The 16,331-nt window shown below is 58.5% G+C and overlaps 1 protein-coding gene across 4 annotated transcripts; it reads right to left on the reverse strand.

Annotated features, from left to right (window-relative positions):
• Positions 1 to 177: 177 nt before the first annotated feature.
• U2AF2 (U2 small nuclear RNA auxiliary factor 2) lies at positions 178 to 16,189 on the reverse strand. Of its 4 annotated transcripts, none has more exons than XM_036274348.1 (12): positions 15,158 to 16,189; positions 11,498 to 11,633; positions 10,721 to 10,765; positions 10,319 to 10,422; positions 9,885 to 10,036; positions 8,563 to 8,679; positions 8,249 to 8,387; positions 3,505 to 3,584; positions 3,306 to 3,428; positions 2,967 to 3,053; positions 2,532 to 2,780; positions 178 to 907 (listed from the first exon to the last, which is right to left on the reverse strand). In XM_036274348.1, exons 1-12 carry the CDS (start codon positions 15,204 to 15,206, stop codon positions 773 to 775), a joined length of 1,416 nt encoding a protein of 471 aa, XP_036130241.1. In that variant the 5' UTR covers positions 15,207 to 16,189; the 3' UTR covers positions 178 to 772. The 4 variants fall into 4 exon arrangements, with proteins under 4 accessions (XP_036130241.1, XP_036130240.1, XP_036130239.1 ...); XM_036274347.1 differs by having other exon boundaries at positions 183 to 907; positions 2,955 to 3,053; positions 15,158 to 15,302; XM_036274346.1 differs by having other exon boundaries at positions 649 to 907; positions 3,505 to 3,608; positions 15,158 to 15,302.
• Between the last annotated feature and the right edge of the window lie 142 nt (positions 16,190 to 16,331).

The following is a 16,331-nucleotide window of genomic DNA, read 5'->3' on the forward strand; positions in this document are numbered from 1 at the left end:
TCCTCGCGCGGCCGCGCCCCGCGCCCCGCGCTCCACCGATAAGGAGGGCGCGTCCCTGATGAGAGCGAAGGGCACCAGGGCGCCGGTGCTGGGGTCAGCCGGACTTTCTGGGGTAGAGAATCGACCTGGGACCGTGGGAACACCCTGGGGTTACACACACGAGACAGAGCAGCTCCATAAAGTAAAATACAACAAAATGTTTAATGAGCAAATTCGTCTTAGCAAATATGAAACCGCCACAGAGAGTAGGAGAGGGGCAGGGGCCAGGGGGTCCGGGGAGACTAGGGGAGAGAACCAACTACGTAAGAAACCAAGGGAGGACTAGAGGCCGAAGGACTGGAGCTGCGGTCCTGGAAAGGGAGAGGGCAGGGCAAAGGGCCGGACAACAAAATTCAAAATAGTTTGGCCAAAAAATATAAACACGCTGTTCCTACAGTGGAAAAGGGGAGAAGGGGGAGGGGGGTATAAGGGAAGAGAGGCTGTTTTGGGGAGGGGCTGTGGGGTCCTACCCCGCCCTGCTGTGCACCCCTCCCCATCCCGACCCCTTCCCTCTGTGTCTGTGGGTGCGTGTGTCTGTATGGGCCGTGTGCACACTTCCCCAGTTCCCGCCCCACCCAAACCCCACCCCCCCACCCTTAATTGCTGCCATTCCAGTTGCTGCCGGCTGTCATTCGGCTGTCACTCCTCTGCCCATCGTGTTCGGAGGGGGAAAAGAGGGGGCGATGGGGGAGAAGCCCCCAGCCAGCCCGGCCCCCGCCCACCCCTGCCGCCTCTACCAGAAGTCCCGGCGGTGGTAAGAGTCGGGGTCACAGTATTTTGTGACAACCACTCTGTTGGCGAACTTGCGACCTGTCAGGCCCTGCATGGCTTTCTGGCAGTCAAACACAGAGGTGAATTCCACGAAGATCTGTAGAACAAGAGGCAGGTTGTAAAGGCCAGGGGACCTCTTGTTGCCAAGGACGAGGTAGCTGGCTCACTCATAGCAACCAGCCAGCATCCACCCAAACTCAGAACTCAAGGAGGGAGGGAGGGGCTCACCGCAGATTTGAGGGCATTTACCCAAACATCCTCCAGAACCCCAGGATCAAAGAGCAGGAGAGCACAGAGTAGAGCCAGGCCACAGGGGAAGAGGTCACTTGTGTTGTATCCTCTGCAACAGGTGGGCCCCAGCCACCCCAAGAGCCACGTTCTCTCCAGACAATGGATGAAGTAAGGGAAGCTCAGAAATTAGGATTCAAACACAGGTTGATGCAGAAGAAAAAGCTGAACCTTGATCTATTCAGATATCTATCTTGCTTGAACCACAGGTACATGGGGATTCCAGAATGCTCTATTGCGCTTCAACTAAAATGGCTTGCAAAAGAGTTTGGGGGGCAGGGGTGATGCAGATCTCAACCAACCAGGGTGAATGTGTCCCCAGACTACACATGATAATGTCTAGAGAGGTTTTTTTGGTTGTCACAAAGGGGGTGTGGGCTCCCAGCATCTGGTGGGTAGAGGCTGGGGATGGGGCTAAACTTCTAACAATGCACAGCAGACCCCAAAACGAGCTACCTAAGTGTCTCAGGTGAAACAATATCTGCTCTAAATTATTTCAGTAGAAAAAGAGGGTGGGACAAGAAGCTGAATATAGAATTTACGAGTAACAAGATGTTGGTAACTTGAAGCTAAGCCTTCTAACACTGCTATATTTGCTGTAACACAACCTAAATAACCTATTACTCATCACTATGACGACTTCTACTTTTACGTATGTTTGAAAAGAACAGAAATCAAGTTTAAAAACAAAACAGGCTGATCCCAGAGACCAGGCAGGATCTTTCCATTCATTTCTCTGGTACTTTCTAAGTCCCTACATGGGCCAGGCTCCACTCTAATGCCGACGACAGCACTGAACACTGACTCAACTCCTCCCTGTCCCCAAATACACCAAAGCACTCTTCCTGCCCTGGTGGCTCTGCCCTCCCTGCTGCCAATAGCAGGGCATTCTCAGGTGCTTAAGGCCACATCTTGACCTTCCTATCCAAAAACAGAGCCCAGGGCCTGCCCATCCCACACAGGTTAGTACATCAACAGGATAACTGTCCTGCTTGAACACAGGAGAGGCACCCCCCAGATTGACTGGGTGAGTGTACAGTGCTGGAGGTGACGTGACTCACTGGGCTCGGAGATCAGGCTATGAGAATCTGAAACCTGACCACATAGCCTGTATCCTGGGGAAGGGGCCCAGGGAGCTGCTACGAGAATTCAGAGGTAACACAGGTGAGCTTAGCAGTCCTGACACCCAGGAGAGTAAGTGGTTTGTGATGGTTGTGACTATTTTTAGCACTTTTCCCCACTCCACAAACAAGGCCAAACCACTTGCACACAACATACAGTCACGTGACAGCCAATTTCCAAACCCAGGTTCTGGGCCACAGTAGCCCTGCAGCCTCAGCACAGGCCCTGGGTCCCCAGAGCCAAAGTAGTGAGTGTGCTGTGTGTGAGAGACAGAGAGAGAGGGGCATAGGGGAGAGGGGAGACCCACACACCTTTCCACAGCCCGGCACCTCGACGCCATCCACGGGCCGGGGGATCTCAATGGACTTGACCAGCCCATACTTGCTGCACTCGTCCCGCACGTCCTCCACGATCTCCTCGTACTCCTCATCATCCAGCAGCTCCTCGGGCAGCACCATGTTCATGAGGCACAGGACCTCAGTTGGGTGGCCGCCCATCTGCACCTGGGAGCTCATCAGGCCCGGCACTTGCAGGGTCACGGGGGTCTGGTTTATGGTGCTCTGTGGGGCAAGTGGTAAGGGATGTCACAGGGCTGCCCTCCCTCAGATGCCATCCCAGGAACACCAAGCCCTGCCCTTGATGCCCAGGAAAGCCAAGGGCAGAGCTGAGGAGGACCCATCCCAACCTGCCCTTTCCCACCCCCAAGTCCCCCTAGCCAATGGAAGATGACGTGCCGGGAGGCTCACCAGCGTGGCATTCTTGGCTCCCACACTCGCCCTCTGGACCAGCAGTTTCTTGTCCCCCAGCTGCATCCCGTTCAGCCCCGCAATGGCCTATGTTTGGAGGACGAGGGGTGGGGGGCGCAGGGAAGAGGTGCGGGTCAGGGGTCAGGAGCCCACCACCTCCCCCCAATACCACAGATCCAGGCATTGGTGGGGGAAGAGGGGAAGGCAAAGGACTGAGAGCTTGGAAAGCCCCAGGCTGGCCAGCCTCCTCCCGCCCGTCCCGAGAAGGGGAGACCTTAGCGAGAATACAGCAGGGTGGGGACAAGGGCAGATTCAGCCAAGCTGGTGCCCGGGGCTCACCTGATCCGTGACGTTGATGTCCACGTACTCACAGAAGGCGTAGCCCTTGGAGAGCCCAGTGGCGCTGTCCTTGACCAGATTGAAGGCCTTGAGAGGCCCGAACGATGTCAGCAGCTCTTTCACCTGTGGGGTGGCCGCCATGCCATCAGGGTTTGTTCAGCAAAGATGGGAGTGTGGGTGGGAGTGGTGAGGGGCCTACCTGGTCATCGTTCAGGTAATTGGGTAAGCCCCCAATGAACAGCTTGTGGGCAGAGTCTGGGACCACAGTGGACACAACTCCTGAGGGGAGAAGAAAGGAACAGACTTGGATGCCCACCAAGAGGTTGTCACCGAACCCTGGGGGAGCGTGCAGGGAGAGGCCCGCCTTCCTCCTGGCCCGGTGACGGCCGACGAGAGAAAACACCATGTCTCCCACACCTGCCCAGCCTCTGGGTTACTTGGGCCTTGCTGTGAGACACTACCCTGGCACAGCCGCAACAGTCCTGCCTTGGGACCACAAAGACCTGAGCTCACACCCCAACTTGCTGCCTGCAGCTACGTGATCTCTCCCTACTGACCAGGGGTTTCAAAGATGCATGAACTCTTGCCCACCGTTGAGCCCTTTCCTGTCACCTACTGCTGAAATCCAGTCTCCCATAGGTGAAGTTCTCAGGTCTGCCCTCAGGGCTCCTGCACTCCAGTCACGCAGCCCCCAGCTGTTTTCTGGCCCCAGCCAAGTGTGCCTTGGGAAGGGTCTGCTACCTCCCTGAGGTGCCCAGCTCACTCAACACTATGTTCTTGGCACCCAGTGGAAACTGACACCGCAGGGTCATGTCAGTTAAGTGGATTTAATGACCACTGTGCGTCGAAACCTGCAGTCCTGCCCTGTGCACTGAACTCTGGGCTCAGAGATGAGCGCTAGCAGGCAGCTTGGCCCCACACCCCACAGACTTCTTCCCAACGTTCTGTACATTTCCCATGAGGAACACGGAGCCCCCACAATGCCTGCACAGACCCACCGCCCATCCAGCCTGACCTGCTCCTGCCCTTGCCTCCCTCTGCAGTCAGTACCAAGTGGCCGCCCACTTCCTCCTGACCCTGGGGAAGTGAGCTGGGCAACACACCTGAGATACACAGCCACCACACCCCTGGGAGGATGACTCCTCCCACCACCTGCCTAGCCCCACCCCACACACTGAGGTCGCCCTGCAGAAGTGCTGGCACAACCCAGCCACTCCAAGGACCACAGCCGAGCCCCATCACTCTCGAGACCTGATTGTCCAAGGGGAGAAGAGATTCCTGGGAGCAGAGGCCTTGGACAGAGCAGTCCCCACAGGCCAAGTGTCTGGGTCATACTCAGTCTACGCCTCAATACTCTCCAAAGCCCTATCCGCAGTACAACGGGAAAACTGAGGCACCCAGAGGCACCGCTAGCCCGAGGTCACACAGGCAGAAAAAAGGGGCTTCCAGAACCCACTCACCCGACTCCACTGTGAACTAAGGACTTTCCAAGGGAGCCATCACCTCTTCAACAGCAGATGAGAACACATGTAGAGGTTACATCACCCGGCAGGTGAGTGGCAGGGCCCAGGCTGGTGCCTGCTGTGCCACACCTCAGGGAATGTGGGTGTGCTGAGGGCACCCCATCAGGCCCTGGGGTCAGGTCAGGGCCGCAGCACCAGTTAGGCTCCCTAGGCCTCACATGGGGAGAACACCGGCACCTACCACAGAGGGCGAGTGGGTGAGACGGTTCATGAAAAGTGTCCTTCACACCGGGCCCAAGGGCAGGCCAGAGGGCCAGCCCTGGGAGCAGTCAGTGCCATGGCCACTGCAGGCCCTTTGTGGACGGACACTGGGCTCCGAAGCAGGGAGGATGACCTTTCCAGGTCCCACAGCCAGGAAAGGGCAACACCAACTGTGAAGTTGAATTGACCTCAGTGCCCAAAATCAAGCCCGACGTCTGACACCACCTCTGACGTAGAAGACAGGCCTCCAAGCACGCCAGCTGCGGGCTGCTCGCTGCTCCACACAACCCCTCTCTGCCACCTCCCCCATGAAGGACACCCTAGACCCTGACAACCAAATGATCTTTTCCATGCCCAGTGTCACCTCTGCCTCAGCAGGACCGCGCTGCTGGGCCTGGCACAGAAAACCCTGCCAACAGAGGGAGTGGGTGGAGCCCACGGGCAGGAGCCTCCTGAGGCTCTGAGTCAGACTCAGCCCCTAACTGCAGGTGCGTCTGGCACCGGGTGGGAGCTCATAACCCAGCTGGATTCACCAACTCAAAGGTCACTGTGCCTTCTGACCTCCAAACACAGCTCTGGCTCTCCCTTGCCCCAAGTTCACATCTTGTCTTACAGAGTCCACGCAGGACCCCACATCAGCACTGGACGAGTGGGCCCAACTTCAGTGGTAATGAGTTCAAAGTGTAACCACCCTGGTAACGTGTGTCTGCAGTTTCAGGTCCGTACTCCTCTGCCAAGATAAGGAAACTACCTCCCGGTTCCTGAAATTTTCAAATCAAGAATGACTCCTAAATTTTACAAAATGCTTTTCCCTTTAGTCATAAAGTTGATTTATTTATGAAGAAAAAAATCAAAGTATTAGCTTGTTTACAAAAAACAGGACCCGAGGATGCTCACCCTGTTCCCTGCTGCTCCTGCCAGCCCCCAGAATGAAAGGGCCACGAAATGTGGATGGCGAGCTCGGCGACGGCCTCCTCTAGTCAAGGGCCCGAGACTACATCTCATGTCTGACATCTCCACCCACACAGGGAACCGGCGGAGCAGACGCACCTCACCCTGGAGCACATCAGCAGAGCCATAGCTTTGCTCCCTCCTGGGAAGTGGGTCCCCAGTGCCGCCACAGTACGGTCAGCTGGCAAACACTGACAGTCTGTGGGCTGAGGGTCTGTCACCAACGGCAGCTTGGGCACTGCAGCATAAGAGTAGCCTAAATTGCCCGGCCAGTGTGGCTCAGTGGTTGAGCATCAACCCAGGCACCAACAGGTCACCAGTTCGATTCCTGGTCAGGGCACATGCCCAGGTTGTGGGTCTGATCCCCAGTGGGGGGCATGCAGGAGGTGGCCAATGTTTTGCCTCATCAATGTTTCTATCTCTCTCTCCCTAAAAATCAATACAGGAAAAAAAAGTTTTTTTAAATGAGTAGCCTCAATCATAGACGAGTGGGCACAGCTAGGTGAGAATAAACCCTTAAAAAGCAGGCGGGGTCCACACTGGCCCCAGGCTGTCCCTAGACAACCCTCATATACAGTACGGCCAGAGATCAGCAGATGATCCAGAGCGTACCTTAGTGCCTGACACAGCAGTACTGTGGGAGGGGGTCCTCAAGTACTTACAAGTGAGTTAGCACACCCTGGGTGTCCTGAGGAGAGCACACACAAAGGGATGTTCTGCACTAGCCCGATCTAGGAGCTGGCCCCACAGACAACATGTAAGAACTCACCGGGCTACACACTCACAGAAGCCTGGTGTGCGTTACACCTCGGTTCTTCAAGAAGTTAGACACACAATGAATTTACCCTAACTGTTCTGGGGGACAGCACTGGCTAGCAGTGGGCACCCAGGGCTGGTCCCGAAGTGCTACCCTCTCTGGAACCCCATGTCCCCACCACTTTGCAAAGTGAGGAATTGAACCAGTTTCTAAAAGATAATCCTCCAGTGCGAAGCCTCAGACCACAAGGGCCAGCTGACCCAACACCCAGAGCTCGGGCATACTCACCCTGCCTTTGCCAACAACTCCCAGCACCTGAGGCCCAGGCCCCCGGCACAGCGCAGCAGGGGCTCCTCCCACCCCAGAGCTCCCACAGGCCTAAATCCTAACTTACACCCCATTTATCAACCACAGGCCGGAGTCCAGCCTGCTGCATGATTCTGTATAGCCTGCAAGCTCTTTGAAAGGTTATTTCGTGATATGCAAACATCACACGAAACCCCAATGTCCATGTCCATAAATATCAGGGTAGATGAGACACAGCCACAACCACTCATTACGGTGGTGTCTCTGGCTGCTTTCGCACAACTCAGAGCAGAGCTGTTTCCAGACACCTATGGCCTGCAAAGCCTCAAGTATCTACCATGTGGCCCTTTCCAGATGAAAGGGTGCCAACCCCAGCTCTGCCGTTACTCCCAGCCCGGGATGACAGTATGCACACTGCGGAACAGGGCCCAGTGCACTAGAGCCCACGGAAACAGAGACAAAACAGAGGGAACACCCATGTGTCAGGCCCCAGGACCCACACCGGAAGCCTCACCTGTAACTGAGAAACCAGCTCAAATTGGCCTGATCCTATTTATATCAAGATACTGAATCGTCTTTGTATGCTCCCCAACCAGAGCATGCACAGAGAACCCGGACCTTCAGTGACACCTGGTACCAGAGCTGGGATGGACAGAACTCCATCACCAGAACCGTTTCCCCAGCGAAGGGCCTGCTGTCCAGGGAGACCCGGAGCGGAAGCCCCACACTGAAGCCTGCCCCGCCGGTGCTCCCACGCAGCAGCCTGTCCTTCCTCACAGTCCCACTCAAACCCTCCACAGGCAGGCAGATTTGCGTCTCGCCTCCTGACCTTCTGCCGGCTGACCTCACAACAAAGCCTTTTCTTTTCTCAAAGCTGACCGCGTGGAACTGTCTGGGTGTGCGTAGGCAGCAAGCCCTTGGCGGTCACACCGACTGCTGACCTGTACACAGGCGCACACTGCTCCCGAGGCCCCAGGGCGGGGCGCCTCACTTCCCAGAACACCTGCACTCTGGTCCTGGCTCTGCCACTTACAAGCTATGCGTCCTCAAGCAGACCAGTCCACCCTCTCTAGCCTTGGGTGCCAACTCTGGGATACCTCCAGCTCTAAAGTCTGGTGGATCGGAGACCTGTCCAGCGCACTCACACCACTTCCCAAGCAGCTCAACTGGGCTGAGGCGGGCAGGCGGGACAGGACCCCACTCACCAGGCACGTAGACGGAGGGATTCTCCGACATGCCAGGTAGGGGCTGGTAGTCATGAGGCCTGCGGATCTTAAGCGATTGGCCCTGGAAGATGATGCCGTCGAAGGCCATGGCCTGGGTGGTCTCATCCACTGAGCGAAACTGAATGAAAAACAATGGGTGGTGAGCAAGCAATCCAGCCCTCAGCCCCCAGCCCCCAGGAGACTCAGGGATGGCAAAGGACAACTGCAGAAGGGCCCTGTGCAAACAAAGGCTCCTGCCAAAGTCCTGCAGCCAAAGTGGGGCCCACCCCGACCTCACCAGGCTCCCCACTCACCTCCAAGAAGGCAAAGTTCTTGTCCTGGTTAATCTGCACAGCCAGGACAGGGTTGCCAGGCGCCTGCGTCAGTCCCCCCAGGCGCATCTGGGCGTTGAAGAAATCCATCATGGCCTCCTGCAGAGGGAAGAGGAGACAGGGAGGGGCGGGGAAGGGGGTGGAGAGAGGAGGGGGAGGGTGAGAGAGGGAGACACAGAGGGTTTGGGGGAAGGGGAAGGGACAGGGAAGGGGGAGGGGGGAATAGTGGAATAGGGTGTGGGATTGGTCAAAAGTAGGAAAAACGGGAGGGGGAAATGAGAGAATGGAGAGGGGGCAGCAGAGACGCCCGAGGGCCAGGTGTGGGGCAAGCCCCAGGGGACCAAGAGGGAAAGGAGAAATAGGGTTCAAGGAAAGATACCGGAAACAACCACAGGGAGAAGAGGAAAAACACAATACAGAGAAAACAAGGAGACAGAACACACAAGTAGTAGCCAGTGGTGAGAGGGAAATGACAGGAAAGTGGAAAGCATTGGCAGGCAGAACACAGAGGGACCCCAAGTGGGGGAGAGAGAGAGAGAGGAAAGAGAGGAGCAGAGGGACAGGGGGGGAGAGCACAGGAGGAGGTGGGGAGGGGCAGGGAAGGGGAGGAGAGAAGAGTGATGTGGAGGGATCTGGCCCTGGAGTCGGGGGCTGGTTCATCAAATGTAGCAAAGTGCAGGTTGAGAAAGTCAGAATGGACCTTACTTGCCTTCGCCGACGGTAGCAAACTTTTTGTTGCTACGAGGGATCTCAGCCCCACAATATTTCACTTTAAAGAGAAATGGAAACAACTCTTTGATCTCGGGATTCTCAGGGGTGCCACGGGAAGGGGTGGGGAGAGGGGGGGAGAGGAGCATGGGGAAGGTGGGGAGGTCAGGGCCATCAAAAATAAAAGAGCAGCTGTGGGAGAGGATGGGACAGGCGGCAGAGAGCAGAGGCGTGTCAGAAATTGAGGGGCGTGCGTCTGTGTTGAGTGTGTGAGTGAGTGTGTGTGTGTCGAGTCTCCCTCTGTCTCTCTCCACACAGATTCGGATGCGGATGCATGGACTCTTGGTTCGTAGGTAAGTTGTGTGTGTTTGATCCCTGGGTTTGGAGGAGATTGGGGAGGGGAGACGGGAGAGGATAGAGGAGGGAGGGAGGGCCACCCCCAGCCCGGCCCCTGGCTGGCTCAACTCCATCGTCCGTCTGGGAGGGGGCCGGGGGGTCTTGCAGGAGCAGAGTCTGACCCGTGCAGGTAGGGGAAGGAACAAAGGGAAGGGAAGGAATGGGGAGGGGAGGGGCAGGGCAAGGGGGGAGGGCAGTACCTCAGTGATGCCAAAGGGGATGTTGCCCACGTAGAGGCGCCGGGCCTGTCTGGTCATCTGGCTCCCGACCACGGGCACCGGCGTTGGGGTCACAGCCAAACCGTCCGGGGTCATAGTGGGAAGGAGGGCGGTGGCTGGAATCTGACCCGCAGCTTCAAGGGCAGAAAGGAGAACCCAGTGTCACAGGACCACCCTGTAACCATGCTGCTAGACCGCCCCCACCCCACAGCCCATCCTTGGAGAGGGCTCCCTGACGGACCGGCTGCCTTAGGAAGCCAGGCCTCCTGAAGGCAGCCCTCCAGAGGCCTCAGCCCCTCTCCATCATGGGGGCTTTAAAAGGGCAGAAGCCAAAAAACCCAGGGCTCAGACCTCATTCCCCTCCCCAGGAATGGGGTGTGCCTCCTCGAGCACTCGGCACACGTTGTGAAGCCCACCTTGCATGGCCTTGTACTGCATGGGGGTGATGTGCTCAAAGCCAGGGGGTGGCACGTCCCAGTATTTGCGAACCTTCTTCTTCTTCTCATGGCGCGGGGAGCGACTGGGGAAGGGAAGGTGGAGGGGAGAGCGGGCAGGGCCACCTCAGTGTGGCCCACTGCAGGCCTGCCAGCCCCCAGGCTCCCCACCAGTAGCTCTGCTCCTCCAGGAGGGAGAGGGTCTGGGTCAGGCCGTGCCCAAGCCTGGGGAGGGGCTGATTTCAAGGCAAGTACTTGGGCCATGGTTGGGTAGGACTGGGCAGGGAAGGGGTGAACATCAGGGTGGGAGGGGAAGTGGTGGACATCAGGGTGGGAAGGGAAAGGGTGGACATCAGGGTGGAAGGGGCAAGGAGAGAAGCTCACATCAATCCACCGTGCTCCTCTTTAGCGCCTCTGGTCAAAGGTTTGCTGGGGGGGAGGGAAAGGTATGGGGAGGGGTGACTGGGGACCCTTGTTTTCCCCCATTCACCACACCCCCCAGGGCACAAAGCCCCAGGGCTGGGGGCAGGGCCAAGGTGAACCGCAAACAGGCCCCCTTGGCCCTGCTATTCCCCCCAAATTCCCACACCACAAAAAAAGAAGTGATGACAGGGAGAAGGACCAGACAGATAGCTTTCTAGTGGAGAAACTGAGCTGGGAGGAGACAGGACTTCACCTACCCCATCCCTCCTCACTTAAGGGGACAGGAAGAACAGGAGGGGCACCTGGAGAGGGAAGAGGCTTTGGAGAGCAACAACGAATGTCCTAAGCCAGAAGGTGGCTGGGGCAGAGGTGTGGCCCTCTGAAATCTCCCCCTTCCCGAGAGGCAGAGCACAGCCTCAGGACAGTCCCATAGGAGCTCAGAAAGAAAGTGAAGAAGAGATGAGCCCTAGAGTGGGGAGATGGGAAGGGGAGCCCCTCATGAAGAAAAAGACAGAGTCAGTACTTGTCTCCACACTCACCTCCAAGATCAAGAACCTGCTGCCCCTACAACTCACCAGAAACTGAAGGACACCCCAAAACAGAAAAAACCGAATTCCACACAGACAAGCTGCAGATACTATCCCCAGACAGAGAGGAGCCAGAGGCCAGGGCACCCGACGGTGCTCTCCCACGGGCGCCCTACCCCATCCACCCAGCCAGGGGTCCCCAGCCTGGTACCTTCGTCGTCGCCTGTCCCGGGAGGCACTCCGCTGGTCCCGGTTGCGCCTGTCCCGGCTCCGGCTCCGGCGCTTGCGGTCGCGGCTGCGTGAGCGGCTGTGGCTGCGCTTCCGGTGCCGGTTCTCCTTGTCTCGCTCTGGGCAAGGCGGGGGAGGATGAGCTGAGGGAGGATGTGGCCCAGCCCACCCATGCACTGGGGGCCATGCCCCAGCCCCAGGGAGGCCACCCCCAAGGGGACAGGATTCGATAGAGGGGAAATAGCAGGCTTCCTGGGTCCACAAGCCAGTCCAGGGACCCTGGGAGACCCTGGGGACGGGTGCTGGTTACCTGAGGGGACAGGGCCTGAAGGTGCCCGGGGTGTGAGATACCTGAGGCTGCTCAGGAGGAGCTGGGGGCCAGAGAAGAGAGGAGGCTGGCTCCTGGTCCCCTCCAGGGCTGAGGGGCCTGACCCCAGGGCCGTCCCTGAGAGGGGCAGGGCTAGAGGCTGGGGAACCAAGAGACCCAATGATGTTTTCCTGAAGGGACCTGTGGCCCCTCAGGAAAGACGTCCTCAATCACCAGGTGCACCCACAGCCCCACCATCAGGCCCTGGGTGAGGTCCCAACCAGGACGCCCTTCCCGAGGCCCCTCCTGCCCCACGTAGACCTGCATCCCAGACCACCCCATCCTGCCTCAAAGGAAGTACACAGCACTCCAGGGGCCAGGCTGCTTTCTCTGAAAGGCTCAGGAGGCAGCACCGAGCTGGGTCCCTCACCCCTCACTTGGGGGCGGTGGCGCCTGGGAAAGGAGCACCGCCCTCCCAGCTCAGCAACAGGGATCTCTGCTCCCTACAGACGTCTCAGCCTCAAAACAGGTGCAGGCTGAGCCGCAAGCATGGGGAGCTGGAGCACAGCATCCTCCTTCAGCTCCTGGGCTGACACTGACTTCGCACCTGCCCGGCAGACCGTTAGCGTGCTCGTGAGTGTCACGGTGCTCGTGAGTGTCACCATGCTCCAGGAACAGAGGGCGGAAGAGGCAGTAAGGAAACCACCTCAAAGTGGACTCACACAAGTCTGTCCATGTTTTCCTAATGCAACTAATTATGAACTTTCTGTAAACACACCTCAACTCCAGAATCAATAAAACTCAGGAAAAACAGACACCTGAAAAAGGGAAAAAACACAGCAGCCAACACCAGGATGCTTCCCAAATCCAGGACCTGAGCTAAATATTTCACTTGCAGTCAATCCTTATTACTGCTTTGGGGAGACCCTGCTGGGGACTCCTGTAACAGGGAAACTGAGGCACAAGGTGGTCGCATGACTGGCCCAAAGGCCAAAAAGGCAGTGGAGAAGCCTGAACATGAACCCTGTCACGTCAGCAAGTTCAGTGAAGCAGCAGGCTACACCCCCCAACTCAGGCAGGACACTCCATGGTCTGCATGGAACCCCTATCGACAATGGGATTATATCCTTGAAGGCAAAAAAAAGAATCAAAAACTGGAAACAGATCAGCGTCAGAAGGAGAGGCGTGAGCTGGAGCTCTGCTCCTGAGACAGGCAGGCTGTGAGCCCCAAGGGTCTTTCCTGCAGCCAAGGCTCTCAGACCAAAGCAGCAGCAGTGGTTCCTGCTGGGTAGTTAAAATGCAGACGAGGAAATTAATTCCCTGGAGAACAGGTGCACTGGGTAGCAGTAAAGTCAGGATGGGGGTGGCTCAGAGACAAAGACCCACAGATGGGCAACACGTGGGCAGCACTCCCCCCTATACACACCGATCCTGGGCACAGAGGGAGCTTAAAGTGTTCAAAATGCTGTGGCCACCTTGGAGGGACAGGGCCACCAACCCAGGGGACGTTCGAGAGCTGAGCCTGGCCTCCACACACCAGGAGGGCGCGCACACGGGCAGCACCCTGGCGAGAGCCTCCAGGAAGGGCTCGAGCAGCTCTGTGGGCAGGCAGCATCAGCTCTCCTGCTTACCAACTGCATGAGACCAGCAACAGCACTAACCACTCAAAACTCACTTTTCTCTCCTTCAAACGAGGATATGTGAGGACTTGGCAGAAGGATGTTTTGAGAGCACCTTCCCCAACGGTGACACCCATCTCTGAGTGAGCTGAAGACCTTACTATGCTAGGAACGATTTCACAAGGAAAAACACCATTTCTTGGGCATTTAACATAGGCCAGCTCACATGCCACATGCTTCACCTAAGTTACCCCATGTAATCTCCGCTCCACCTCGGACCAGGCCTGGGAAAGTTCTAAAACTTTCTGAGCCTGTTTCTTCCTCTGCAAAAGAAAATCATTTCGGCCTCACAGGGCTGTTACAGGGTCCACTTACAAAAACTACGAAGAGCTTAGCAAAGCGCCTGGCACGGGGCAGGCGCTGGGTTTAACTGTAATTGTGGTTACTTACCACCCTTATTAATTCCAGAAACCCAGTGACGAGAAGAATGGTCAGTCCCCACAAAAAAACAAGTAGTTCAGCTAAGAAACAAAGTAGCTAACTGCTCGAACCCAGGCAGCTCAGCGCTCAAGCCTGGGTAGTTAGGCGGCACATCACGCAGAAAGGCAAGCCCTGGGCGCGTAGTAAACGGGACTTCCCGAGCACTGTCTCCTCAGCCCGTCGCCCCATCCCCAACTCCAGGCTGGGTTCTAAGGGGCACTCGAACGCCCCTCATCGGGCCCTTCAAACACGGGCAGCATAAGCCTCAAGGCCCCCACCTTCCCTAAGCCCAAGTTTCTACGCCCCCAAACCAGGAGACATGAAGAACTTTTTAAACGTCACGGCTCCCCCAGTTCCAACATTCCTGGGAGTCTCTAAGCTGATCGGCACCCGCAGGGCCCCGGAGGGCCCTGGCCCCTTTCAGTGCCTCAGGTTCCCCACCTCCATGCTGAGGTGCCTCACGAATCTAGGGGCCCCGATCCGGGATCGGACAAGACGTGGAGTCTGTCTTCAGCAGGGGAGAGATAAGAGACCAACTCCGCACACTGCGACCATCGCCACCGCCCGCGTAGACGCAGGGCGCACGCGCGGGGCAAGAGCACCTTAAGAACGCGCGGAGCACCCCTCTTTCACAAGGGAACCCGCGCCACACGCAGCGCCCCAAGTCCAGCGAGGACCCCCGCGCGGGCTAGTCCGCAGGACACGGCGCACGGGGCGGCCGCAGGGGGAGGCCCGGCCCACGCCGCGGCCGTGCCCATGCCCACGTGAAGTGAGGGCGCACGCAGCCGCCATTTTGGAACAAAGGGGGCGTGGAGACCCAGGCCGCGGACCCGGACGGAAGCGGAAGTGCCGAAGCAGCGGGAGAAAAAGAGAGGTCGCGGACTCCGACGTGTGTACAAATACATGGGTATACGCTCCCTCCCAGATTAGTAGAAACAGTCCGCGAGGGGACACGCGGCGGGCCCTCGCGGCCACGCCGCCTCCGCCGGGGACGAAGCGGGGCGCACCACGAAGCCCGGCGCGCATGCGTGCCGGCCCGTGCCCGCCGCCCCCTCCCCTCCCGCGCGCGAAGGCACGTCGGGCCGTCACGTGAGCGAGGCGCGCGCCGCGGGACAGTGGGGGTGGGGGGTAGCCGCGCGGCCCTGAGAGGAGGGGAAGCGAGGGGGAAAATGGCGGGGGGCACGGAGGAAAGCCAGGAGCCGCCCCGCCCGCCGCCCCGCGCCCCCGGCGCCCTCACCTTGCTTATTCTCGTTGAGCTGCCGCTCGAACTCGTCGAAGTCCGACATGCTGAGGCGGCCGCGTAGGGCCCTGTGCAGCTCTCACCTCGCCTTGCCGCCCGCCCGCTCCGGCCGCTTCGGCTACTTCCGCCGCTCGCTTCGGCTACTTCCGGCCGCCTCCGGCGCGCCGCCGCCGCCCCCTGCCTAATCGAGCCGGGACCGCCCGCCCCGCCCCGGCTCCGCCCCTCTCCCCGCCCGCCCGCCCGCCCGCGAGGTGCCCCTTCCCCAGAGCCTGGTCCCAAAGCACGTTTGCTATTTCCGGACCGCGGAGGAAGGACTCGGCGCAGCAGCTTCGGCTAATTCCGAAAACACCCGAAGCAACGGTTTTGCCGAGGTTCTCGGGTTGTCGTAGCTTTTCGGAAATTAGCTCTTCAACGTTCGGGTGTTTCCGTGGGTCCTCGCCTTCCTCTGCGCCCAGCGCCCCCCACCCCGGCCAAGGGTTCGGCTTCTTCCGACAATTCAAACCGTCCGTCTTTGGCCGCTTCCGCAGGGGCTCTCCGCTCGATTCCGTCGGTCCTGTCCGAACAATCCGCTACTTCCGACAAGTCTAACCGTCTTGGGACTTAGTACTTCCCGACGGGGCTCGTCCTCGGGCCCTTCCAGAGATTAAGCTCGATTCCAAGCTTCGGCTCTTTCCGGAGATTCCACTCGCTCACCCCTCCCTTCTCACTGAAAACTTCGGCTCCTTCCGCCGCCACTTCGGGAAAGCCTCGCTCACGGAGACGGCTTCGGCTTTTTCCGTCGGTGCTTCGGCTCCTTCCGGCGTCGGGAACCGAAAAGGGAGGGAGGGCGGAGACGAGGTGGGTCAAGGGAAGGGATACGGGGCAGGGGCAGGGTCCCGGCTCCCACCTGGCTCTCCCGGTGGGGAGAGTGGAGGAAAAGAAAGGCCGATCTCGTGGGAGACCTAAGAAGGTTGCGCGAGACAAAAGCAGCCAGCGGGGTGAAGGGTGCGCGCGGCCGCTGCGGAGGTTGGCAGCGCGGCTTTGTGCGCCTGCGCAAGTTGGAAGCGTTGGGGAGCGAGATGGACTTTTGCGCCTGCGTAGAGGTCGGTCTAAGGCGAGGTTTTCTCTGCTCCAGCAGGGGGACGGGTTCCAGAACCTCCAGGGCGCGTGCGCGAGCGCGAGCCTTGCCCTT

The sequence above is a fragment of the Molossus molossus genome, unplaced genomic scaffold (assembly GCF_014108415.1).
Source record: "Molossus molossus isolate mMolMol1 unplaced genomic scaffold, mMolMol1.p scaffold_m16_p_21, whole genome shotgun sequence".
Taxonomy (NCBI): Eukaryota; Metazoa; Chordata; class Mammalia; order Chiroptera; family Molossidae; genus Molossus; species Molossus molossus.